Source organism: Engystomops pustulosus, chromosome 3 (assembly GCF_040894005.1).
Source record: "Engystomops pustulosus chromosome 3, aEngPut4.maternal, whole genome shotgun sequence".
Classification (NCBI taxonomy): domain Eukaryota; kingdom Metazoa; phylum Chordata; class Amphibia; order Anura; family Leptodactylidae; genus Engystomops; species Engystomops pustulosus.
Window position 1 is genome coordinate 164,378,168 of NC_092413.1, and position 26,988 is coordinate 164,405,155.

At 40.0% G+C, this 26,988-nt stretch overlaps 1 protein-coding gene across 3 annotated transcripts in view; it reads left to right on the forward strand.

Annotated features, from left to right (window-relative positions):
• Window positions 1-26,988, forward strand: part of WDR49 (WD repeat domain 49) — a 76,249-nt gene that overhangs the window by 36,664 nt on the left and 12,597 nt on the right. For 2 of the 3 annotated variants that reach the window (XM_072142877.1, XM_072142876.1), the window contains 6 exons: window positions 4,952-5,116; window positions 11,317-11,432; window positions 12,996-13,126; window positions 19,044-19,142; window positions 24,158-24,316; window positions 26,631-26,818. In XM_072142877.1, coding sequence (XP_071998978.1) covers window positions 4,952-5,116; window positions 11,317-11,432; window positions 12,996-13,126; window positions 19,044-19,142; window positions 24,158-24,316; window positions 26,631-26,818 — 858 coding nt within the window. The remainder of the gene's footprint in view (window positions 1-4,951; window positions 5,117-11,316; window positions 11,433-12,995; window positions 13,127-19,043; window positions 19,143-24,157; window positions 24,317-26,630; window positions 26,819-26,988) is intronic. The other variant, XM_072142878.1, reaches the window with a different exon arrangement.

Consider the following 26,988-nt stretch of genomic DNA (forward strand, 5'->3'; position numbering starts at 1 on the left):
TGCCACTGTATATATTCTCGAGTTGGGTTTGAACATGACATCAAAGAGGTTGGCACCTGCCAGCACTGATCAGGGTAGTTAATGGCATTTATTTGCTGTATAATACATATAGCCTTAATAAGAGGCAAGATGACATCTAGGTACATGATGGGGCACATTTACTAAGTGTCCACAGAATGCATTTCCGTCGGTGCCGACGGATTGTGGTGCATCGGCGCCGGCTTTCACGCGATACAAATCAGGGAATGGGCCGACATCTCAAATTGTGTCGCAAGACATGCACTCACATACACCAGGAAGAAGAAGGTGAACTCCGGCGGACCTCAGCGGGGAAGCGACACATGGAGGATATCCGGCGCCCGATCTTGGTGAATCACGCCGGACTTCATCTTCGTTGGACTGTCAGGATCGGGGATCGCGACAGGACTGGGTAAGTAACTGTGCCCCCATGTGTCTTAAGAGGTTATAGGTTAGGAGGTTGTCTCATATAACTGATGTATTCCCTATCTAAAGGATGAATGATAAGTCATAGATCACTGGCGGTCTGTCTGCTGAGCCCCCCCCCCTCCCCCCAGCAAACTGCAGCTGCTAGCTCAACAGTCACATCTATAATGTATGGTATGCAGGTCACGCAGGTGCACAAGAACTCAATTTATTAGGGGTAACTAGAGCTCTTTTTATATGATTAATGGCTATTAATCTGTCATATGCACTTATCCTGATATGAGAGCATACGTGTGGTTAAGAATTCCCACATTGATGCCATAACAAATGCTACGAGGATTGGCCCATCTCTACTTCCTTATCTACAGGAAATGACTTCTAAGCTATTCATTGCCATTTGTTATACCCTACCATGAATTATATGCAGTGAGTCCTCAGGACACTAATACAATTAAATATAGTTGAGGTACAAGCACCAGCAAAGGCATGAGAACCATTCTAGGCACTTCCTTGCAGTGCAGTAGGACTCTGTAGGACTCAATGGTCCACATTTACTAAAAACAGTGCACCCCTCAGTGCTGAAATTTGTGTTGCATTGGGTATAGTGCAACATGCACCACAAAGAGTCGTGTATGCCACAAATGTGTTTTGGACACTTCTTAAATACAAATGCAAGCAGTTTGCACATTAAAAAAAAGAACATGCAAAGTGCGACAGAAAACTGGCGCAGGGGCTTTAGTAAATTTGGGCCATTAAGGGTGCAAGGAAAGGTACATTTTTCATATAAGACACAATGAAGACAGTGGATTTTTGAGCCTGAGTCAAAACCCATAGGGACACATTTACTAACGGTTCGTCGGACACATTTCCGTCAGGTTTCCCAAATATTTCCGCATCAGCGCCGGCTTTCATGCGACACATATCGGGGGGCGTGGCCGTCGGACAACCCGACTGATTCAGACAAACAGCGGAATTTAACTTTCAAAATTGTGCCACAAGACACGCACTTACATGCATCGGGAAGAAGATGGTGAACTCCGGCGGACCTGAGCGGGGAAGCGACACATGCAGGAAATTGGACGCACGATCTTAGTGAATCGCGGAAGCTGCGAATCCTCGTCTGGCAACGCACCCACGGGTCTGTGACGGGACAGGTAAGTAAATGTGCCCCATTGTGTGAATATTCCCTTAGGGTTTGTCTTTTTTCTTATAAAGGGTTAGGGGAACCAGAAAAATAATTCTGCAAAGGGAACCTCTTAATGCTCTTAGGCTGTAAGTAACTAAAAGAAGACATGACAATGATAATAAAACAACAATTCAGAAGAAGAAAATGAACAATGTAGCAAGGGTTCTACAATCTGTATATTTCCATCCTAGGCTCTTTGTAGCACATTGCCATCGCTGATATTCTGCTGTCAAAACCTGTGAAAACCTGATCCTTCTAATGTGACAGAGAACTAAAATAATTATGTCCTTGTCACGAAAGTGGCAAAAAATAAAGTACCTTCTCCTGAATTAAGAATTAAACATATTTCTCTGTACTAAAAGACAAAAATAACCGCAAACTCTATGTATGTGATTTGTATCGGTGTCCTCATCATGTTGAGCTTACAAACAATCATCTTTATAAAACTAAAGTTAACCCGGTAAATATAACAATAGGTCTTAATATAATAATAATAATTGAGCTGGAATACATTTTCTCCAAATTGTGCCATTCTGTTGCTTTTACTTATGGAATTGTATGTAAAATTAGACAATTCGGCATTACTGTTGCCCTAGTCAGTTGACCTCATATTGTTACCACTGACAATTGGCTTTAGAGCAGTGATGGCGAACCTATGACACGTGTGTCACCACTGACATGCATAGCCATTTTCAGTGACACGCTGAGCAGTCTGGTGCACACTGCAAAGAAGGGGAATGCCAGTAGCAGGATCGCAACGCGTGCCAGACTGCTCAGCAGGACATGTAATACAGCAATCCGTATCAGCGCATGAGAGACCCAAAGTTGGGGCTCTGTGGCCAATCAGGCGCGAAATGCTTCCTGTGCTGACTAATCATTGAACGCTAGAGGACAGCAAGATAGTGTGGCAGAAGTTCATGGGGAAACGCTTTTGGATTTTTTTCCCCACTGACTTGTGAGGTGTTGAGGCTGAAGTTTTCCTACCGGGGAAGAAGGTGCATTTTATCGCCCACCTGCCGGCTGGTAGTGACACGCTGCCCTGATGACCACTGGAGCGGGTTCAGGCAGGAAGACGAGGTGTCTGAAGTAAGTGCTGCCTCTGTGCTGTGCCGCTTCTTCTCGGCCTGTACTGATCTGTCCTATTTTGGGAACTTCCATTTCTCCTGGCAGAGAGTATGCAGGAGCCCCAGTATAACCTCTTCTTCTGGGATCTGGCTTACTCGCAGTACTTAGGCCCAAATTTGATACTATAGGTAGCCGGCAGAGGCTTGTCTGCCTGGCGGCCTGTCCAGCTCTTGGGAAAATGAAACCATCACCTGAAAGGACTATTAAATACGTTTATCATAGTCTTTACCTCACTTACTGTAAAAAAAGTGACATTGGCAAGAAGAAGTCCTTGAACCGACCTCTTCTGCCAAGTTAAATTTTGTGTTTCTTAAAGGGATTGTCCAGTAGGCTAAGACATTTTAGGAAAGGTGACACACCACCCGAGTTATGGTCAGTTTTTTGACACACCAAGCTCAAAAGGTTGCCCATTACTGCTTTAGAGAATGTTAAAGGAAATCTAACATCAAAATGCATTATGATAAACACTTATTCATAGACTTTAGTAATCTTCTTATATTTGTTATCCATGGTCTCCTACCTTCTAAAATCAACTTTTAAAATTATGCTAAGGAGCACTTAGCTAAGGATGTTAATAGAGCCTCTCCATGCTGCAGATTCACTGGCTGTTACATTGTGCAAAGAGCACTTACCCCCTCCCACTATGTGCTGAAACTTCCTCTGCTGTGAAATTACATCAGGCATAGGGAGGGGAGAGTTTTGAGAGAGCTGGGGGAGGGGAGACAGTCTAACAGCCCGCAAAGCTGCAGGACAGAGGGGTTTTGATACACCCTCAGGAACCCTTCAGACTTATTAGCATAATTTTAAAAGTTTACTTTGGAAAGAAGGAGGCCATAGATAACAAATATAAGAAGACTACCACAGTCACCGGGGCACATGTATGGATTTTTTTGTCTGTCTTTTGAGACTTTTCTTGGCTTTTCTGCTGGTCAGATGTACCTTAGCGTTTTTTCCATATTGTTACATCTGGTATTTGGCGTGTAGTAAATTTGGAACTTTATAAAACAAGTCTCAAAAAGTCTCCAAAAGCCGCAAACCGTTACCCAGTTACCCGTTACTATGCCTCGTGAGGGGCAGCCATAGATTTGCGCCAAAATTCGCAACTTGCACATCTGTATTTAGGTGATAACTCAGGGAACACTGCAGAAAACTAGACGATGGCAAACTTTGAAGGGAGACTATTTTAGGCGCAAAAAAAGTCGAAAATGAGCACAAGCGCTATGACAAGTCTCCAAAATTAAAGAAAAAGGCACGCCAAAAGTTTGTGCCTGGGTCTATGGGGCACATTTTCTGGAGTTCACCGAAAGTGCATTGTCCGACTTGAATGCACTCTGCCACGATTCACTAAGATCGTGCACCCGATATCCTGCATGTGTCGCTTCCCCGCTCAGGTCCAACAGAGTTCACCTTCTTCTTCCTGGTGCATGTAAGTGCATTGACTTGCCCCCGGCGTGTGTTCCGGCACGCTGCCTTGATGAGCAGACCCAAAGTTTCTGTTCAGGGTTCAGGTGTGTGCCATGTAACCTGGGCATATTTCCAGATTAGCACCATGCACCCCTAGCCAATCATTGCCACGGCTAGTTACTAGGGTCGTCAATGATATGCATTGGAAGAACCCGAACCTGAATGGAAACTTTGGTTTTCACTCCTTTTTTCTTCTTCAACAAAGTAATATTGTCCCCTCTGTGCGTGCAAGCAATAATATATCTTACATAGCCCAAAATACTAATCAAACATAATTCTTATCTATGACCCATTACCATAATAAGTAGACTGGATCATCTCCTGTGAAGGCAGAAGAACAGGGAAGCTTCATGACATCACTGTGTTTCCAGATGGTACCAGGTCCAAAATTTAGGAGAAGCTTCAAGTTACATTACTCTGAAATGAAACAGTTTAATTGATATGATAAATAAAAAGTTTATAGATACAGTATCATTTTTTTGTAATACTCTGGAAATGTACAATAAGACCTAAGAGCTTTGTCACAAAGTCTTCAGGTCCAGGGGATTATATGGATATTCTACAGAAAAAAATAATGAGAGCCACTGATTTCCTCCTTATATTTTGTATAATCAGGAGCTACTTTCCCATGTATGGTAGGAGTAAGCTGATGGTGTTCATTATCGATGGCTGTGAGTAAAGAAAAATATGAAGGCCATTTTATATTCATGTGGAATTCTCCTCACTTTCTAGGTAATCAGCTCAGACACAGGATCGACAATTACTTTCTGGATGATAGACACTGGAAGGAAAATCAAACAGTTCTCGGGCTGTCATGGCAATGCGGAGATTAGCACCATGGCTTTAGATGCAAGTGAAACCAGGCTTTTAACAGGGAGCACTGATGGAACAGTAAAGGTGAGCAGAACGTGCTTCTAAGCCCGTCATTAGGTTCTAACCATTGTTTGATGCTTTTTGTGTTAATATCCATTGAAAGCTGTGCAACAGATTGATAAACACATCAGTAAAATTGGTCCATACAGATTAGAAACTGGGCCTTTTTTAAGAAGAGCGCCTCACTTTTCCATTTGGTATTCCATTTTAGCCCCATTCAGTTGAACAGAACATCATTCAGACACTTTTCAAAAGCAAACATTATATTCATAGTCTCATTTAATCTGACCATATACGGTACATTAGATATATCTCAGCCATGGCCTCCAATTTTGGCAGGACTGGTTGACCATCTAAAATGTTAGTGGACATTGTGACTCGCAGGACTGAAGGATCAGGTATGTTCGATTTCAGCATACCCAACCTAACCTTCTTGAGAGATCTCTTTGTAAGTGGCTTAATCTCTCTCCATATTATAAACACACCAAGAGTGTAAGGGAGAGTATGAGTTACCGTAGCTTTTTTGTGCTTGACTCTTTTATTTGGCTTTGTCATTCATATTGTATTTTTTGAAGTGAATAAATATTTTAACAAAAAAGCATAACCTAGATGAGTGTTCCTTGGTATTAAAGATGATGTTCAATGATAGGTATTAGCCAATAGGTAACTTATATCTATGGCCAACATTTAAGATTGTTATTGTAGGGTTTGTAATAATGGGGATAAAACAATAATATAATATATATATATATATATATATATAGTGAAATTGAAATAATAAATGAACACTCTGCATAATATACCATATTTTTCAGCCTATAAGGCGCACCAAAAATCCTTTAATTTTCTCAGAAATCAAAGGTGCGCCTTATATATGAACTTATACAGAAATGTACTACAGACAAGATATACTGTACATTTACCAGTGCTTAATAGCTCCATCCCCAGAAATTTCCTGCACCTTCCCACACAGTATACAGGGTCCCGAGCTCCTGAAGTGCCCCCACCCTGCCCTCCCCTAGCACGGAGAGACCAGAGCTGCCGACCACCAGGCAATCATCATCATCAGTAAACAATCCCCCATACCTGACAGCCCTGTAACAGGGGAAAGAGAAGGAGCCACAGGGAACCCCACAGCAATAACACCCTGGCTGAGGAGGGAAGGAGAAGGGGCAGAGGGAGACCGCTTAACCCCTGCTGCATCACCCTGCATTAACCCCTAGCAGCCATACCTCTGAGATCGGAGCTCTCTGACACGCTGAAGACAAGTTTCCCGGGAAATGTAGCTGGCTTGAACTGTGCACAGGTCTGCCACCTGCTGGTCATTTTTAGGTACTACATTTGATCCTGCGCCTTATACTCCAGTGCGCCTTATATATGAACCTAGATGTCTTAGCAGGCATTTATTAGAGGTGCGCCTTATAGGCTGAAAAATACGGTATATATACTTTGGTCCCCTGTAAATATAATAACTTTTTCTTGTCTGATATATACTACAACAGAAAACTATATACTATAACAGTACTAATAGACCATGGCATCCATATTGTAAATTAATGGCCTATAGCAGTGATGGCGAACCAGGAGGGCAAATTCAGACTCTCATTGTAGCTTCCCTCCAGGGTCTCTCTGTACAGGAAGAAAGGTGGGTCCAACAGGGTGACCTACAAAGATCTTCTGTCAAAACCTTTTTCATTTTTCCTGCAGTTCCAAACAGTCAATGAAGTGTCGCTTTAAAATAGCGCTGAGAGCAGCATCTCATGAGTTGCCTGGGACTGCAGGAAGATTTGGTGGATTTGGTCCTGTTTCGTGAACTCTGTCCTGGGGTGATGGCCCGAGTGCCCACAAAAAGGGCTCTGAGTGCCACCTCTGGCACCCGTGCCATAGGTTCGCCACCACTGGCCTATAGTATTGAACAAGTGCTTCTATCAAGCAATGACTGAACTGTGACAATACACAGATAGAGCAAATGACTTAGTTCCTAATGGAGCATGGTAGATACCTATGTTGTAAATTTAGTCCAGTAATGTGTGCTTACTGTCAGCATGCCTCTTTATATGAATGTATATTAGATACAATGCAGCCAGGAATAATATTTAGGAGTTTTCAGTTCTACTGTTTTGTAAACCTTTTTCATTTATAACTGCTGAATGTACTTTTTCTGCTGTGATGTAGGAGCTGTATTGGGTGCTTTAAAGGGGTTTGCCCATGAAAATTCTCAAATTTCAATCCCCTAGTGATGTTTACACAATAAAGATAATTTTTAACCCTTTACTTAACAATTTTACTCAGTTTTAGCTGTTTTCACTCCTATCACTCAGTAATGGTCAGCGTAAAATTCCAGACTGTGGGTGGGGACTCTCTAAGCAGACACTTCATGGTTCCTCTAGTGCTGTGTGTGCACTATGTGGTTAGATTATCAAGGTACCTGTTGATATACACTTTCATTAACTTTCTGAATATTCTACTAGTATTTGACACATAGAAAGAGAGAGGAGACAGATCAGAAATGATGAGATGCATGAGATGCATATTATACACAATGACACTCTACAGCTCTTGCTACATTTCCGCTACACACACTCTATCAGATCTGATGTGCCTCCCCCTCCCAGGATAAAGAACTTATCTGCCTGTAGCTTGCAGTTCTCCTCTCACTGCTGCTGGCATGAATTGCCTGTGTATTAATGAAAGCTTCACCCTTAAATTCAAGGGGAGTGGCCCCTGCGGAGAGCAGAGAGAAAAGTCTCAGCTCCACGGCATCTGACAGAAAAATAAAATGGCTGCCGACCCTAAATTGAGAAGATATAGGGTCATAAATTAGGGGCAACTGAAATTATGTACAACAGGACTAATAGAGACAGGTTGGACTTATATCTGTGAAATGCTGTATTTTTGTTAGAATTAGAGAATGTGTTACTTTGTTATCCTGAGTATATTTAAGAAACTTGTCTTCGTGGGAATACCCCTTTAAGTAATTAGACATCTTTTCGCTGCTGCTCCCTCTCCCCTCTCACAGTATATCTCAGAAATAAACCTAGTAAAACATGATTTCTTCTACATGTGTTCTCCTGTGTCCCTATTTAAGTACCTTTTGGAAACTTGGAATTTGGAAAATCTGTGACATTTCAGAGGACATGAAGATATTAAAAGAGGGAATGTATGGCTCCCGCAATATAAATATAAGACTACAGAGTAATGTAACATGTTCTTATTTTTTAAATATTTAATATTTAAGAAAAAAATGTATAATGTGACCTTGTCCAGTCCCTACCTTTGGGCTCTCATGTTGCGTTTAATGAGCTTGTAAGAGGTAGAAGATGTACTTTGTAAACTTGATATTTTTGTGAAACAAAATAGCCAATAAAATCTGAAGGCGTCCTAGAGTTTCACCATTCTAAATGTAAATGACATACACAAAGCAGCAATCTGTGTTGTATAAAAGGCTCATGAGGAAATATACCTTTGAATAATGGCCACACCAACGTAATAAAAGGTTTCACAGCATGTAAAATGGTAGAGTAAATCACATTTTATGCCACAAGAAAATAACACTTTCCTCTGCCTAAAAACTGAACAAACAAAACTTGTCTGTAAATACCCCATGTGATACTGTCTGAAGATTTTTTTTTTAACTATTTATAAATAGTTAATATAATGTCAAAAGCTAAAACATTACGTAATTTTACTGCTGGCTTTCATTGGTAAAAAAAAGAAAAAAAAAATATAAAAATAATAAAATACCAACTTTTATGTTTTACTGATTCCTGGTTTAATTTAACCTCACTCACAAAGTTATTTGTACAGGGCCTAAACAACACCTCCTGCCTCTAGGGGAGAATAGCTCCGTAATAAAGTATATCATATGAATAAGGCATAAATGACAAAATACCATAAACATTTAGGAGAAAGATACACATGAATATACAGCATTGGACCAAAGACTTAAATGGCTTTTACGGTATATTTATAGATCTGTACTACATTAATCCGTCATACATATACAACTAGAATTTTATAGGGGTACAACAATAATTTTCTAACAACCCTCTGTACATATCTAGCAATAATATATAACTTTACAATGCACCTACATACACAAAGTGGCTCTTTTCTATAGGAATTCACATAATCACCATGATACTAGTTTTCTATACAAGATGATGTCCTATACGTCAATCTGTTGGCGCCGGTTCCGGAATCCACTTTCCCAATGTATGATCAGTATAACTGGTGATCAGTGGCGTAACTTAAAGCTGATGGGCCCTGGTGCGAAGTCTGTGCCAGGCCCCCGACTATAATGTTTGGTTTATAGTACTAGTCTTCTCAAATGGGAAAGTGACACCTTATCGGCCCCCTAAGCCTCTTGGGCCCAGTTGCGACCACACCCTTTGCACCCCTTCAAGTTACGCCCCTGCAGGTGATGTCTCCCTACCACCAAGCATGTGTGATTTTAGATGCTGCATGAGAAAGACTTTGCTCTATATGCAACAATGAAATAGAACACACGTCAAAGAAGGGCGGCACAGTGAGATAGCGGATTAAGATCCAAGGGTGGGTGCAGGCTCGAAGGGTCTGATTCACGGACCCTAGAGGTTTCAGAAGAAAAGGCAGGCGAGCAGCACTCCGTGGAAGAAGGTGTCTTTATTTCACAAGTGGATACAGCGGCGTTTCAGCCGAAACGTCGCTGTATCCACTTGTGAAATAAAGACTCCTTCTTCCACGGAGTGCTGCTCGCCTGCCTTCTGCAACAATGAAATAGAAATCCAAGTTGGGGGCACATGCTTAATACATTCAAAGGGGTTTGACAGAGGCGTAAGAGTTTTATTTTCTTTCCCTTTTTTAAGAAACAGAAATCACTTTAATTTTAATTTAAATAACCAAGAATATGGTTAAAACCTAAAATTAACAATAACCCCACCACATTTTGCACATTTTTACATGTCAGAAGAAATATAACAGAGAAGCTAGCAGGTAAAAAAAACTAGTTTTAATTATGTATAGTTAGGAAAAAAGGATTTTGTCAGTAAATCATTGTGCAATTTCTCCCATTTAAGAAGACTAGAGAGCATTGTAACTGACATCATAGGTAAACCCCAACTATGAGAGACAAAATATGAAAAGAAATCCAGAAAATCACATTGTCTAATTTTTAAAGAATTTATTTGCAAATTATGGTGAATAATAAGTATTTGGTCACCTACTGTATAAAGATTTCTGGCTCTCATAGACCTGTTATTTCTTCTTTAGGAGGCTCCCCAGTCCTCCACTCATTGCTTGTAGACCAAAGAGCTGTTGAAGGACACCTGAAACAAAATTGTAGACCTGAATCTGCAATAGGCAGCTTGGTGTGACCAAATCAACTGTGGGAGCAAACATTTAAAAATAGAAGACATATAAGACCACTGATAATCTCCCTCGATCAGGGGCTCCATGCATGACCTAGTGAATGATGTGCAGAAAGTGGGGACCAACATAACGAACACTGCGCCGCCAGGAACTCAGATCCTGCAGTGCCAGACGTGTCCCCCTGCTTAAGCCAGTACATATCCGGACCCGTTTAAAGTTTGGTAGAGAGCATCTGGATGTTTCAGAAGAGTGTTGGGAGAATGTCACATGGTTAGATGGAACCAAAGTAGATCGGATTGGCATAAACACAACCTATCGTGATTGGAGGAGAGTGAATGCTGAGTTGCATCCAAAGAACACCAGACCTTCTGTGAAGCATTAAGGGGGGTAATATCCTTCTTTGGGGTTGTTTCTCTGCAAAGGGACTAGGACAACTGATCTGTGTACATGAAAGAATGAATGGGGCAGTGTATCGTGAGATTTTGAGTGCAAACCTCCTTCTTTCATAGTTGAGTTCTACATATGAGGTCAATTACACGCCTCTCTCATCTTTTTTTTAAATTGTGTTTATTAATTCTTCAGAAGTAAAAAAAACAGGCCCCAACATAGGGCCTCCAACATCTCTCTCATCTTTTTAAGTGGGAGTACTTACACAATTGGTGGCTGACTAAATACGTTTTCCCCACTGTAGATGAAGAGTAAGAGCAGTGAAATCAACCTTTGGATAAAGGAAAGCCTATACACAGATCTGCCTTAATTGACATAGTGTTTGAGCCAAGGATCACACTTAATGCAAACAAAGTCACATTTAGAGTTTTTCTTTTGCCTGAAGACAGTAAAATGCATCTTATTGTTGATATTGTATTTTGTTTTAGATATGGGATTTCAATGGTCATTGTCACCATAAACTAAATGCTGGAAGAGACAGAGCAGTGGAAATCTCCCAGATCCTGGTGCTGAAGAGAACCATATTGGTGGTTGGATGGGAGAGGTATGTGTACTTGGCAAGTTTATAAGAGTTCTCCATTTTGGATAAATATTACTTGTTAGAAGGTCCCTTAAGTGATAAGATAGTAATAAAGTGTCTCCCTGCTGGAAGCGCAACCAATCAGTTATTGTATATAGGAAAAACTTATCATTGACGGTTCAATTTCCCTTTAGTGCCATCATAGAGTAATGTAGGCATTACCCATTCCTGTGAATAGTTTGTCAGTATATTGCAAGACAGCACAGATCCTCCAGAAGAAGAGATGCTCATTGGTGATAATGTGATGATCCTTGTTAGTGACATGTGCATATAATGTTTCCCAAGCTGTGCAGTACAGTCAGATAGCCTGCATATAAGGTCTACGGCACAGTGCGGACCAGAATTTGTGTGCATAAGACCTGATACAGCACTTTTCTCCATACATCTCATTCATATCCTGGGCAGTTTCTTAGTCTTTTGTACTGTCCCTCTCTGTATCAGTACAGCACTCCATTCATGTCCCCAGTTACCATTTCCTTTCAGTTTCCCTCTGTCCCAGCATGAGCTGTTCATCCGCCCAACCATTTCTGCAGGTCGGATATTTAGGCCCAGATTTAGTGCAAACTGCGGTTTTTAGTGTGCAAAGGGCGCCAGATTCAGGATTTCTGGTGCGCGTTCTGCATGAATCTGGTCCCCCCTGCACTGCTCCAGCAGAATGCATTTTTTTGGTGCACCTTTAACATGGGGTGTGCGACAAAATTCTGTTGGACTTTGCATGATAAATCTTTCACTGAGCACAGGAACACCCATTTCAGTGCAGTATAGTGCAGCTGGGACACAAATGTGTCACGGACACTTTATCAATACATGCACAAGTCAGACAAAAAACTGGGTGCAGGGGCTTTAATAAATCTGGGCCATACTGTTATGTTAAAGACACATAACAAGGTTTAATGTTTTTATTTATGTTATGCACATATACCACTTAAACTCTTTTCACTAATATTGTTCTAAAAACTCATTGGGGCAGATTTACTTACCTGGTCCATTCGCGATCCAGCGGCGCGTTCTCTGCGCTGGATTCGGGTCCGGCCGGGATTTAATAAGGTAGTTCCTCCGCGGTCCACCAGGTGGCGCTGCTGCGCTGAAAAGCATCTGAACGCACCGGAATTCACCGAGACCGGCTGAGTGAAGGTAAGCGCGTCCCGAGTGACACATTTTCCGTTTTTAAATGCGGCGGTTTTTCCGAATACGTCGGGTTTTCGTTCGGCCACGCCCGGTAACACGGGTAACACGGGTAACACGTAGGGAAAACGCGAATCGGGCCCTTAGTAAATGACCCCCATTAAGTGCAATTTATATGCCCCCATATACAGGCATTTTTTTATGTTGTAGATCAATAAATTCAAGAAAAAAGCAAAACTGTTATGATGACTATTTGCAAAGTCTTTATAAATACGGTAATACGGTACCCAGTAATAATATAAAAATGATACACTTAATGAATGACCTAGTACTGGTGTAGAGAAACATTGGCCAACACCAGCCCTTTCCCTCAATGATCTGCTACTCATTTTTCTCTTTAAGGATGATTACAGTTTTTCGACTGAACACATTAACCCAATACCTTGTCCAGCCTTCAGAATGGAAAGGAGGAGTACAGCACCATGATGATATCTTATGTGCAGCGTTCTTGCCACCTCAAAACTTGGTCACAGGTAAACATCACACATCTTGTTCAGATACAATTTATTGCCTTTATGAGTGTTTATGAATATTTGGATCATAATTTACAATGACGGCTTATTGGATGTGATTTTTATAAAAAAAAACCCGATACACATACTAAGTAAAAAAAACCTGGAATGTAAAATGATTTACACTGTATGTATGGAATCAGCAGAAGGTTGATTTACTTCTGGGGATTTTAAGTCTGGAATCAAACCACTTTAACCTTCAACGCCAGCGATGTGAAGGTTCAACTTCATCTTCCTGCTGCAGGTAAATTGCTGAATTCAGATTGATGGCCTAGTATCCTCGGTTCTCTGCGCTGATCGGTGGTTCTGGATGGCATAGATACAGAGCATAGAACTGGAAGTATAGAGTGCATTTGAAAAGTTGGGACATGGAAGCATGAAAGAATCCTTATCTTTGATTATTGATATAGAAGCAAAAACTTAAATAAGTTCTTAGTTGAAGCATCTTTGGCATCCAGAACAGCCTTCAGTCTTCTTGAATACAATGATACCATGTTTACACAGTAGGATTTTGGGGATTTCCTGCCATTCTTCTCTCCATAGATTTTCCGGTCTCTCCATAGATGTTCAATTTTGTTTAAGTCAGGGTTCTGGCTTGTCCCTATATATGGATTTATGAATATTTGACACAGTCTGAGGACTAGAGCGTTTGGATGACCAAACACTTAGTATGAACAATTCAACTTGCAGCCTATGAACATCCTCCACAGACTGTATTACACTACACAGCTTGGTGTCATCTGCAAATATAGAAACAGTGCTATTAAATCCTACCTATATAACATTAACCCCTTCATGCTCCGTGACGGATATATCCGACACGAAGCTGTGAAGGGTGTATGAAGAGGGCTCACGGGCTGAGCCCTCTTCATACAGAGATGGGCTTTGCTGCATATCGCAGCAAAGACCCATCGCTAACAACCGCGATTGGTGCTTGCAGCGATCGCGGGTGTTAACCTGTTGTTTGCCGCCGACAAAGTCTCCGGCGACACTTAACATGCGGCGGCGCCATCTTACCCTCGGTCGTCGCTACCCCAAACGTCATCGGGGGGCGGCGATCAGTTGCCATGGTAACCTCAGGTCTTCGTGAGACCCGAAGCTATCTGGTTTCTGAGTATTCCTTACAATTAGCCAGTGGCGCATTGTAACGTATACTGTGCAAAAATGCCATATACTGCAATACAGTTGTATTGCAGTATATGGTAGGATCGATTGGACCATCTACGGTTAATGTACCCTAGAGGATCTAAGAAATTGTGAAAAAAAGAAAGAAAAAAGATTTTATAAAGTATTAAAAGTTCTAATCACCCCCCTTTCCCTAGAACTGATATAAGATATAATAAATAGTAAAAATCACAAACACATTAGGTATCGCCGTGTCCCAAAATGCCCGATCTATCAAAATATAAAACCGGTTATGGCCGGCGGTGACCTCCGAGGCAGGAAATGTCCGAAACGCGACTTTTACAGCTTTTTACGTGACATAAAAAATGTCATAAAAATTGATCAAAATGTTGCACAGTCCTCCAAATGGTAGCAATGAAAACGTCGGCTCATTTCGTAAAAAATGACACCTCTCCCAGCTCCGTACACCAAAGCATGAAAAAGTTATTAGCATCAGAATTGACAAAATCTGCTCACCACTTCATAAAAACAGATATGGTTACTCTGACAAGTCCTATCTATAGAAAACCCATACTGCCCTTCACTGGCCATCACAACTGAAGCTAAGTTACCGGCCTGTAATTTATTTTTCACAGTCTTTTAGATGTTTTTTGTAAAGGCTGCCTTTCATGTGTCTTTTACCAAGGAGACATTCCTTTCCAGCCCCTCTGCTATAGATTTTGCAGATTTAGTGGAATGCTTCAGTGATGGTTGACCTTCCGGAAGTTTCTCCCCTCTGTACACCTAGGAGCAGGGGCAACTTTATGAAGAGCAAAGTTCTTCCATCTAAAAGGACACTGTCACCAGATTTTACCCCATAAAACTGCTGGCACCCTTGGGTAGGGTATGAAGTGTCCTTTCTAGAATCCCCTCTACAGGCGGTTCATTCCACCTCATGGCTCGGTTTTTGTGATAAGTATTCTCAGATGTGAGACCTAATATAGGCTTTCCAAATCATGCAGAAACAGAGATTACCACATGTTTCTACGGGGGTAGAAACAACATTTCAAAGATGATCATATGATATGGGAGGCCCCCAGAGCTAAAAGGCTACGTTTCTGAATTCTTATGTCCCTACAAAGTTTTCAGTTTTTTCTTTTTAATACATTTGCAAAAAAAATCAATAATTTTGTTTTTACATTCTCCATATGGGGTATTGAGCAAATATTTATTAAAGAAAACATGATTTTGTTTTACTTTTTTAAGTATTTTTAAAAAAGAAAGCAAGCAAGGGAGTGGAAAGGCGAGTAACGTGCAGGGAGGAGGAGCAGTGGGGTATAGGAAATCAGAGGACAGCGAGGAATCAGTTGCTGGAATTAGAGCACCTGAACAATTTTTCCCGCCTGCACTCTGAATCATCTTTTAATGTTATGTTTGTGAAATGTTGTTAATGTTAAAATGTATAAAAATAAAATAAAAAATAGAAATATTTTCTGAAAAAAATTAAAAAAAAAATGAAAAGAAAAAAAATATTGTGATCTGGAAGCCTCAAAAAAGCGACGGTAGGATGGGGGGTGCTCCAAGGTAGTTCATTATCTTGAATTGAACTTGGTAAAGGGCTAATTTCTTAGAGATGGATTTCAATTTAAATTGGTTGTTTACCCAGCGTGTGGGAGGTATTCCTGCAGGTAAGGCGCCCAGGATGGTGGCAAGTGGAGATTTGTCTATTGACGGGAATAAAATCTAAAGTGAGGAAAATTAGTGTATGCCTTCAAGGACTCCTCAGTTATTTTGTAAACTTGTATTATATTTGTTAATAAAAAATAAGTCCGCTGTGGCCGTTTTCACCACATAACTACTTGTTTCATGTTTTTATTAGGATGGGAAGGAACTGGGTTGGGTGATGGGTTTCGCACAGTGGCTGAATTTAGTGTTCCCTAGTCAAGTGACTTACAAGACTTTCAAGTACAGGCGGTCCCCTACTTAAGAACACTCGACTTACATACGAGTTACAAACGGACCTCTGGATATTGGTAATTTATTGTACTTTAGTCCTAGGCTAAAATAAACAGCTGCAACAGTTATCAAATGTGTCTGTAATGAAGCTTTAGTGTTAATATTGATTCTTATGACAACCCAACATTTTTAAAATCCAATTGTCACAGAGACCAAAAAAGTTCCGGCTTACATACAAACTCAACTTAAGAATAAACCTACAGACCCTATCTTGTATGTAACCTGGGGACTGCCTGTATATGTACAATGTTAGCATTTATGTGCACAACTGTTATTTTTGGACATGTCTTAGCCATTGTTGTAGGCTTTATCTATTGACATTTATTTATTGAGTGGAGTTCACCTGCCATTGACACATTCACCGCAAAGAATGGACCATAGGAATGTTAGAGATGAGTGCCTTTACTATCTGTATTTAAAGGTTAACACCCTGTGGGTGCTACTGGCTTGGGCAAGCACGAATGCCGAAACTGAACTTCTGGCTCAAGTTTGAGTTCAGGTCCACTTATCCCTATTTACGCCCCTTTACAAGGACACCTTGTGCAGGTAGCCTTATGACAATGCATGTTTAAGATCATTTGCTTTGTTATAGTACTTGCAAAATTACACCAACTCTAAAGGACCTCAAAGAATATCAATGGGTTTGATTTGTTTCCGCCATGGTGTCCAACATGTTCGAGAGGATCTATTATAGAGGTTTTATTATAGAGGTTGCAGTGTGTGCAAACAGCTATGAAGTTTCTGTGGGTATAAAACATTCATTAAAGAAAAGTTCTACAGCTGGATATCTATGCGGGCAACATATGTAAATGAATCATGCAGCAAGTTCATAGTTGCTGTGTGTACAGCCTGAGGGCTCTATACACGAATGCGCCCTACATTATTAATAGTAGAACCTCCTGCTGAACCCTGTGCTCCATGGGTATAAAAAGTCACAAGAAATATGGCAGACTTCCCACACCTCATTCCAATCCATGATCGGTAATACAGTAATTTTTTCTTGTATTACATTTCTGTTTAGCAAAAAAAAAAAGGTTAAATAAGAAAATCTTTCTTGAGATCAGAAATGTTCATGCATCATCGCTGTTCAGTGAAATTACAGCTTTTAGCTAATGAATTTATTTATATATGATAGCAAGGTGTAATATTCCCTGGCACTTTGCAGCACATAACTCCCAAAGAAATTAAATGAAAATGAAGAACACTTAGGTTTCCGAGCCACAGATAATACATTACTTTCCATCTAAGACAGTTGCTTCATTTATCTGCTGACAAAACAAATACAATAGTCTTCAGAAAAAAAAACTGTAAGTAATGAGAAAAAACAAATTAGTTGTTATGATGAACTAGAGGGACTTGATAATTTTAGGACAACATTCATAGATTTTCCATAGGACCAAAGCTATTACACAGGAAGGACAGAGATGATCTGAGCCTCCGAGCTTCTGTTGTAAGTCCTGCCCTCCCGCTTTATGTCCAACAGTTACGTGGAGGACGTATATATATCGGCCGTATAAAAGTCGCCCATATAAATGTACCCCATAGGTTCGGCATTTTGTACTCCCGAAAAGCATTAGCTGACTGCAGTATATGTAACCTTAAACTGCAATAATAAGAAAGAATTTGTGCCAGAATTTTTTGGCAATTGCAGTTCTATCTGCCCCTGTAGCAGCGGCAGGCAGTTTAACTAAATAGACAAGCGATTTGGACAGCCACCCAAGATGCCCTTATGGGAATCCACCATTGGTCCTATGGAGTGTTGGTGGAGTAGAGAATAAGCTCCCCTCCAAAGGGAAGAAAACTGTATCCCTAGTGCCACCTATAGATCAACGATTAACCTATCAAGGAACTTTTAAACATGGTTTTGGTTATCAGCTAAGCCACAGACACCCATGCTTAGACCAAGGGCCTTTTACACAACCAATCCTTTTACACTATGGGGCCCATTTACTTACCCGGTCCGGGGAGTTCCCCCGAAAGTGCATTGTCCGACCGGAATGCACAGTGCCATGATTCACTACGATCATACACCCGATATCCTGCATGTGTCACTTCGTGGTGTATGTAAGTGCTTGATCTTGCGTCACAATTTGAAAGTTAAATCCCGCGCTAAGTCCGATTCGTCCAACAACACGCCCCCAGTTTTCTGTCGCATGAAAGCCAGCGCAGCCGTGCCACAATCTGATCGCATGCAACAAAATCCCCAGTTAAACACCTTTCCCAGGGGCGCAAATCACAAAAACTTTGTAAAAACCGTCAAAAGTGCGGATGCGGACCCTAGGTAAATAAGCCTCTATGTGATGCAGAGCTGCAAAGCTGTGTCGATCTGTGTACAAAGACAAGTTATTAAACTTGAAGTTATTCTGTTTACAGGTACAAATATATAAATAGACAATTCACAGATCTTTCCAATTATCTTTTAACACCTATGCTTAAAGGGAAGGTGGCTCATCTTTCTAGACATTCCTTTCTAGAGTGTGACTATGCTTTATGAAATGAAAAATGTCCAAAATTATGGGTAATAGTTTCTTAGAGAGAGACTGGTGATGTAATTTATATTTGGTATCTAGAAGGAGGAAAGGGATTTATAAGCTATGTCCCTCCATTAGTATGATACTGTGGTACATTTGCACCATAGAACCGGATTTGAAGTAAGGTCTTTGTCATTGATGTGTATTCTTGAAAAGGCTGCATATAATTTACTGAGATGTCATAAAAGTTATTAGAATATTTCTTAGAGCTTTACATTCCTTTATAGGTAGCTATGATGGAGAAATGGTTGTTTGGAATAATAATACAGAAAACGCTTCCAGAAAACTTCATCCGGATACTTCTAAAGCAACAAGGTCAAAATCAGGTAATATGTACTGATAATGAATAACACATATATTTGAAAGAAAGCATGAAATCATACATTCAACATGCAGAGGCCGACAAAATTGTTTCGCTCTCCCCATGTGCACCAAAAAAAAGTTGTCAGGGCAGTTCAGGGAGTGCAAGATTCATGCAGAATGGGTGGCATAATTCCTGAATCTGGTGCACCCTGCACGCTACACAGGCAAACTGCAGTGACCCCTGTGCCCCTCAGTGTATAAGGAACGGGATTGGCTGGTTCACTCACCCATTTAAAACAGTTGGTGTTTAGAAAATAGTTGGTGGCTCTCTATGTCAACCACAGGCCCACCATGAAGTAATCCAGATAGATTGTCATGCCAGTTCTGGTACTCCAATCCAGAGCTATTTGAATGTATTTCTAGTTGACTAAATATTCAGACAATTAAACCATTAGCCTAAGAGTTACTCTATTAGTGCACTTTTCTACAGACATTGATATGGACCAGTGCAGGCCAGAGGCTTTTTATATTCATCTAAATTATATGAAAATATTGAGAAAGTTACCATTTTGAGAGTAGAAACAAAAACTCAGGTTTCTATGTTCTGTGTCTTCTTCTCCTTCCTCTCACCCCCTGAACTTTGTAGTGCCTGCTCAAGCAATTAACAAATTTTTAATTCAGTAAGTGGCTTGTGTGTTTGTTAAACTATAATTGCGATATTCACTCTAAGGTGCATTCTGGTTGTTTCTTCTAATTCCAATCAAGCAGCTGGTTTGTTCGCTGGCACGATATCCGCTTCCTGGTTCCTAGTGTAATTGAATAAAGAAGCTGGTCAAGTGCATTATAATTAATATAACAGTCCTTCTACATTAATTATGATGATGGTGTGCTGTAATGATTTGCATATTCCTTGCATATGAAGTGTATATGTTTCCACAATTAAAGCAATATAATTAACTTCCCTGGCACTTATTAAAATGGATGAGATACTTCCATTTGGCTAAGGATTAACATAGACACTTTTATTATACTACTAGCACCTCATTAAAATATTAACTTTGTACAAGGAAATAACATACTTATTTAATCAATTAACTTCTACTCATTGTTTTGTTAGAGGTTAAATGTTATTTAATATGTTCATTATATGTCTCCGTCACATGCACTTAACATCAAAATGTTCCCCTGTTAATGTTAACCTAATACAAAGATGATAAAGATGACCAGAGCACAGACGAAAGGTTGTAGTTGGTGGCAACAAAGTCCTAGTCTTATGTTGTGGTCAGGGCTCAGAAATGAACCCACTAGTCTGGAGATCAAATTCAGAGAACTACACACAATTTACTAAATCTCAAGGTCATTGTGTAATTCTATGTGAATACATCCTAACAGGAGTAAAGCGATAAATATTTTAAGCTTATTTTATAAACTGTTTAAATTCTAGAGCACAGAATAAAAATGTAAATGATATAATTGTAAAAATTAATTAATTATTCCCCCAACCCAAGACAAAAAAAAAAACTTTTCTGGGAATAGTAATTTTTTTATTAAAGAGTAAATCCAGTTTATTCATCTTCTTTTCAATCCATTGTATCAATGAAATCCAAATCTCTGACAGGGATCTCCCATTTTGAACAAAATTCTTTATTAGGCAAGTATGTTTTTTATACTTTATATAGGATAATATGGCATTATTTAATTGTATAGGAATCGTCCACATGTGCTCTTTATATCCTATTGTGTGCCATTAGCTCTGATTTATTGTACTTTGTAAGTGTTTTCGAACTTTTGTGGGTTTGTAAACTACATTTTTCTGTCCTTTTTGTAGAACAGTTACTGTATTTTTAGGACTATAAAATGTTCTTTATAGCAAGAAAAACTCTTAAAAAGTGTCTGTACCTGTAATAAGGAGAATTGAACACAGAAAAACACCATTACTACTGTCCTGGAGACTGGGCTAAGCACTGGCAAAGTGCTTCACCAGATCTATGAGAGAGCTGTGAAAAACCGGTCCCACCTCTGGATTCACTTTTCTCTGGATGCTTTATAATATTGGCCAGTATGTTTCTTTTGCCAGGCTTCAAAGGGTTGAGGGGTATCTGATTGCCAACACGATAAACCCCTATAAGGCTTTTTAGCTACATTATGAATTTATACGAATAGAGTGACAGATTTTTAGTTTGTGAATGTACTGAAAAGCCTTCATAGTCTTTCTTATATTCATCTATTTTTTAGCTGAAAGTTCCTTTTTAAAATGAAGGGCATGTAAGTCAGGATAAAAGCACAAAAACAGACATTCAGGAGTATATCTTAGCAAAAGGCAAATGACCTACTTCAGGTATACAGAAATACATGATACACCATAAATTGCAACAAAAAAGGTAGTAAGTAACTAGAGAGAGGAAAGGTATACAAGTGGAAAAAGTTTGCTAGGCTTGGGTTTTTTTTCAGAAAATATCTTTACTCTCTGCTGCTAAAAGGGCAAAAAAATAATTTTATTGCTCTAGGTATTAAAATGAAAACGAATCCCTTTTTGCATAGGCGTTTTATACTCAGTACCATTGTCAAAGAGATAATGTGATAAGTCCATTGATCACAAAACAGGACGCAGTACTGTGGCTTCCTGTAATACATCCACAACGTTAGCATTTTTAGGTCATAGTGGTCAACTTACCTCCAGTCATATGACCTTTAATCAGGGCAGCGGGTTGCAGAAGTGAAGGAACAAGATATGGCTGCAGCTCTTAGCCAACAATAATAATCCCTTTATTTATATAGTGCCAACATATTCTGCAGCACTTCACAGAACTTGCCAAATCAGTCCATGTCCCCATGGGGCTCACAGTCTAATCAACCTACCAGTAAGTTTTGGAATGTGGGAAGGAACCAGAGGAAACCCACACAAACACAGAGAAAACATACAAACTCTTTGCAGATGCTGACCTGGATGGGACTTAAACCCATGACTCCAGTGCTGCAAGGCTATAGTGCTAACCACTGAGCCACTGTGCTGCCTTTAAGAAAAAAAATAATCTATATACGCATAAGAGAGGCTAAAGAGAAGTTTTATTCTGACCATGATCAGACAGTAAAGCGAGGATAGATTGAGCTGGTCGCAATGTTCATAGCATGCTACTAAAAACATATGGCTGACATAGTGTCATCACACCTTACCCTCAAAGAAAAGTACAGTCTACTGCTTCACATTCACACACATATAAAGTTACTGCATTGCAGTGATCTGAGGAAGCCATTTCTACCAAGGACCAGACCACATAGAGTTGGAAGACAATCAGCGGGAAACACTCAAAAAATCCTTGATGCAGAGCGGCGTGACCTGAGCGAGCACTTTCTGCCTCCACACATCGCCAACAGCAGAGAGGATGGTGATGAAATGTAAGGCTACCAAAACTAGGCTTAAAAGCTCACAGCTCCTTGTGGCAACAGCTGTGATGGCACCTCTTCCCGCCAATCCGGATCCTCCTCACCCTCCGGTTCAAGCTTAAGTGAAGTCGGCACATCAAAGATCTCTTTACGCACCGGGGGAGAAGCTATACAAGTACAGAAAGGGGAACTTATTATGGAAGGGGATTTTAATCTGATCCCCTACACCTCCAATGATACCACTAAACCAAGCCCTATCAGAACCCCCACCCTAAGCTTGTGGCTTCATACTGAAGAGCTGTACGACTCATTTGATGTAGGGAGTACACATTTTATTCCCCATGCACAAAACATTCTCTAGAATTGATTTATTTGTCCTAGGCAAAGACTCTCTCTTACAAGCAAAAAAGGCCACCATCCATACAGCCAAGTGGTGTGACCACTCCTCAATATCACTAGAGATCCAATTCTATCCCACTGTGTTCCCCCATACTAGTCTAAAAAACAAAAAAACCCAGGCCTGGAAGGACTGGCCAATGAATACTACCAATCTTTTTATAGTACTCTACCCCCATATCTAGTAAGAGTCAGCAGCACTTCGTGGAGATTTTCTCTCTACGATGCTTCAAGCAACAGTAGTGACAATACCGAAGGCTGGCAAACCACAATTGGATAGCTACAGGCTGATTTCATTGCTAAATTGCAATGTAAAATTCTATGCCACAGACATTGCGCTTGGACTGCTAGATATTTTCCAACCTTGATCCATAATGATCAAGTTGGATTACTAAGGGCCGCCAGACTTCGTATGCAACTCATGGAATGATGGCGTTTATGTCAGTGGTGGAGACCTATTGGATGCCTTCTTTGCTTCTCTCTATGGATGCAGAGAAGGCATCTTCACTAATTTTTACATTAATAATGAACTCTTTGCAGAGATCATAAGGACTAATCCCAACATCTCAGGCGTCTGAGCAGGAGTTAGACAACATAAAATAGGTATCTTTGTGGATGACAACATCCTAGCCGCGACTAACCCCCTCCAGTCCCGGAGTGAGATTACCTCTATTATATGCCAGTTTGGACATGTTTCCTACAACAAAGTGAATGAGCTGCCCCCTCTACTGACCACCCTAGGCACTGCACCCTTAGTTCCTAGTGGAAAATACTGATCCGAACATGTGTGAATCATGAAAAAACCACAAGTAAAAATATATAGGGGCAAAGCATTAGATTCATGAGGAAGATGTATGGACAGCTGAACAAACTGAGAGTGATTGTGACGCTTCTTTATTAGTCTTTGATAGTTTGCTCCCTGCTATGACACATAACAGACAGTCTGACTGCTGTGCCAGAATGGCAGTGGGGCACCTGTCCACAGGATTAGAGGTCTGTGCCATGGGCAGTCGGTAGAGCAAGCAATCAATAGTAGAATTCAGCATACATATTGAGAATATGCATATTTATTTATTTTTCATTTTTGGAACCTCACAACACCATTTATTATTTTTGAATTTATTTTAAAAAGATCTAATGCAGGGACGTAGATGGTTATATGTAAGTTGCAAAGCAATATATTATAGTGTAGTATTAAAAGACTCAGGTGAATCCAGTTTATAGCTGTGAACCAATCTGAAAATCCTTTTTTATGCAGGCTCTCAGCTGTATAGCGCTGGAAAGCGAAGCATCTCGTCATCATCCTCTGGAAGATACACACGTTCTTCGAGTGGCTTCTACAACACAGACTCTGACAGCAATAATACTGTAACAAGATTGTTCTTCCTGGGGGCAAGAAAACATATCTCTGCAACAGGTAGCTTTTATTTTCACACATTCCTCTTCTTGAACAATACATATTGACTCTAGCTGTGCGTTATCTTAAATAACCTTCTCCTGTCTCTGGAGCACCGGTTTAGAGGAGAGAGCCAAAATATATTTTTTTTTACCTCATCTCTTATATAGACTGAGGTAATAGTTTGTCAGGTTTTATGCCATCCCTTGCTATTGTTGCATTACTATCGAGTTTGTAGATACTACAGGTTGTCGTTAATGTAGAACAGGGGGACAAGATGTGGTGAGATGTTAAATATTGATAGCACTGGAAGCTTGAGGCTTCTTGGATCAAGATGGAGGAATGATAAGGACTTAATAACTTAAGAAATGTTTGGAGGACTCTGTCTCTATCTGTCACATCCATTCCTTTTATTGTCACTTTTGAATTATCTTCTAAATAACTGATGGTCTACCGTCCCAGTATGTGGTATTGATCGGCAGTCTGGTCTATCATCATTACACACGACAAGCTTGCCAGACCATACAAACAAATTGGCTTAATTTAAGATGGACAACATTAAGCCTTCCAAGTTATGGATCTGCAGAATATGTAGGCTTTTGGCTTATGCCTCCTATTTCACACCTTCTTCTACATTGATCAACTCTATGAATGTTTCCAGACTGCACTTTTAAAGGAACTTATTCTATGGAAATTGTCTTCAAATCCAGGCCATCCCTGATGTAAAAAATGAATAACCCTTTTTGTTTAACTGGTAATAAGTCCTCCAGAGAAGGAGGGCTCATTTTTTAGAAGCAATAAAGGGGTTGTATATTGTGGGGGTCCCAGTGGTAAAACCCTAGGGATCAAGAGATTGTTTACCCCCAAATGAATAGAGCAGCTGGTTAAATATGCGCCTGCTGCTTTATTCATCTCTATGATGATACCAGAGATAGTCAATATTAAGCTATTTCCATAAGTGCCATAGACAATTAATGAAATTGTAGTTAACATTTTCAAAATGACGCTCCATTCATTCGGGGTACAGTGGACCCCCATTCTCGCCATGTTATTATTATTATGCCTAAGTGGAGGATTTTAGCACCCCATTCTGCAGATTAGTCACTAGCCGATAGGAACCTACATCCCTCATAGAGGTACAAAAAGAGGAGAGGATACAAATTATCCCTTGGATTTAATACTGGTAATTAATCGGCAGCATAGGGATTCAATAACCAAGTGATACTGCTGCTCTTTAACAACCACAACTTTATTTTCTACCTAATTTTGTTATTAAATGAAACAAATAAATGAAATTCTTTTCTCCTAATTAATTTGCTTTGAAATGGTTGACTTTGAAGAGAGCGGTATTAATTACATGGATTCCTGGCAGATGGACTTTTAAGATCTCTTCCTTTTTTTTTTCAAGATTTGAAATAATGAAGCCTTTTATTTTCCAACTTGTTACTTTCACCGTGGCTTCAAGGGGAGAGCGCAGCAGTATACAATGACCTCACTCATATCACCTAATCTCATTTGTTCAGATCTGGCCGAGCAGCTTTCATTTCTCTTGTGCATAATTAGTAGATTGATAGAAACACTTGAGCAATATGTGTGACCAAGTCAAGCACTAACTGTGCAGGGACAAGATGGCTCATGGAAAACATATTTTAAACCCACACTGGGCAGCTTTACCTATCAATGGGATGTGCAGGCCTAATTTCCATTTCCAAGGAATCTTTCCATTGCCTTTCCATTTCCCTTATGAGGAGTAGTTGGGGGACTCGTCACATTCGATGACGTTGTTAGCCACTGTGTCTACAGCAGAGTAAGACATGAGCCCAACTGGTATTATAACTTGGAGACTGATGCCAATATAATTTTTTACGGCCGTATTAAGTAGCCGTAATTTTGCTTCGTAAGACAGTACATGTACAGTCCTATTACTTTCACCTGCACTGGATGCTTCACTTTACTAGATTTTACCAGCCATAGGATGGTCAGCAATTAAGACTAGATTACTGAAGAAAGATCCAGAGAACTTGTGTCAGCAGTAAGAAGCAGTACAAGATTCAATCAGACTTTAATTACCTGTTATGCAGTTATTTCTGCTGGCCATGGTAGAAAGTAAGTATTTTAATACTATGGTCTCTAGGGCAAGAAATACTGATGCATTGACGTTACCGTTTGAGTTTGAAGATATGAAAAGTATAAAGACTTGGCCAGATTGCTAAAATCACATAGAAGATCAAACCCCATAATTAATTTTGGAAAGTAAGACATGTTTGGTTATATATGCAATCTCTGTATTAATCTGCGTCTCCATGTCACAATAATATTATCTTTTTCATTTCAGGTGGCGCCAACCTAGTGTCATGTGGAGGATCTGGCTATGTTAGATTTTGGAATATTTTTAGAAACCAGTTAATGGGAGAGTTTCAAGCTCATGAAGGTGCAAGTTTTATAGTTATGACCATTGACACAATGAACACTTACCTAATTACAGGAGACCTTGATGGGTTGATTAAAGTTTGGGACATACAGGTAATATACATCTTTTACATGCACTGAATAGTTGACCTGATCTTAAGAATGTTATTCTCTGCTGATTAAGATGTAACATACTGTACATGACATAATCTTTTGAATAATACGTACTGTAGGTAGAGAAGCAGGATTGCTATATACCAGGCGAAAAAAGAACTATAGGAAAT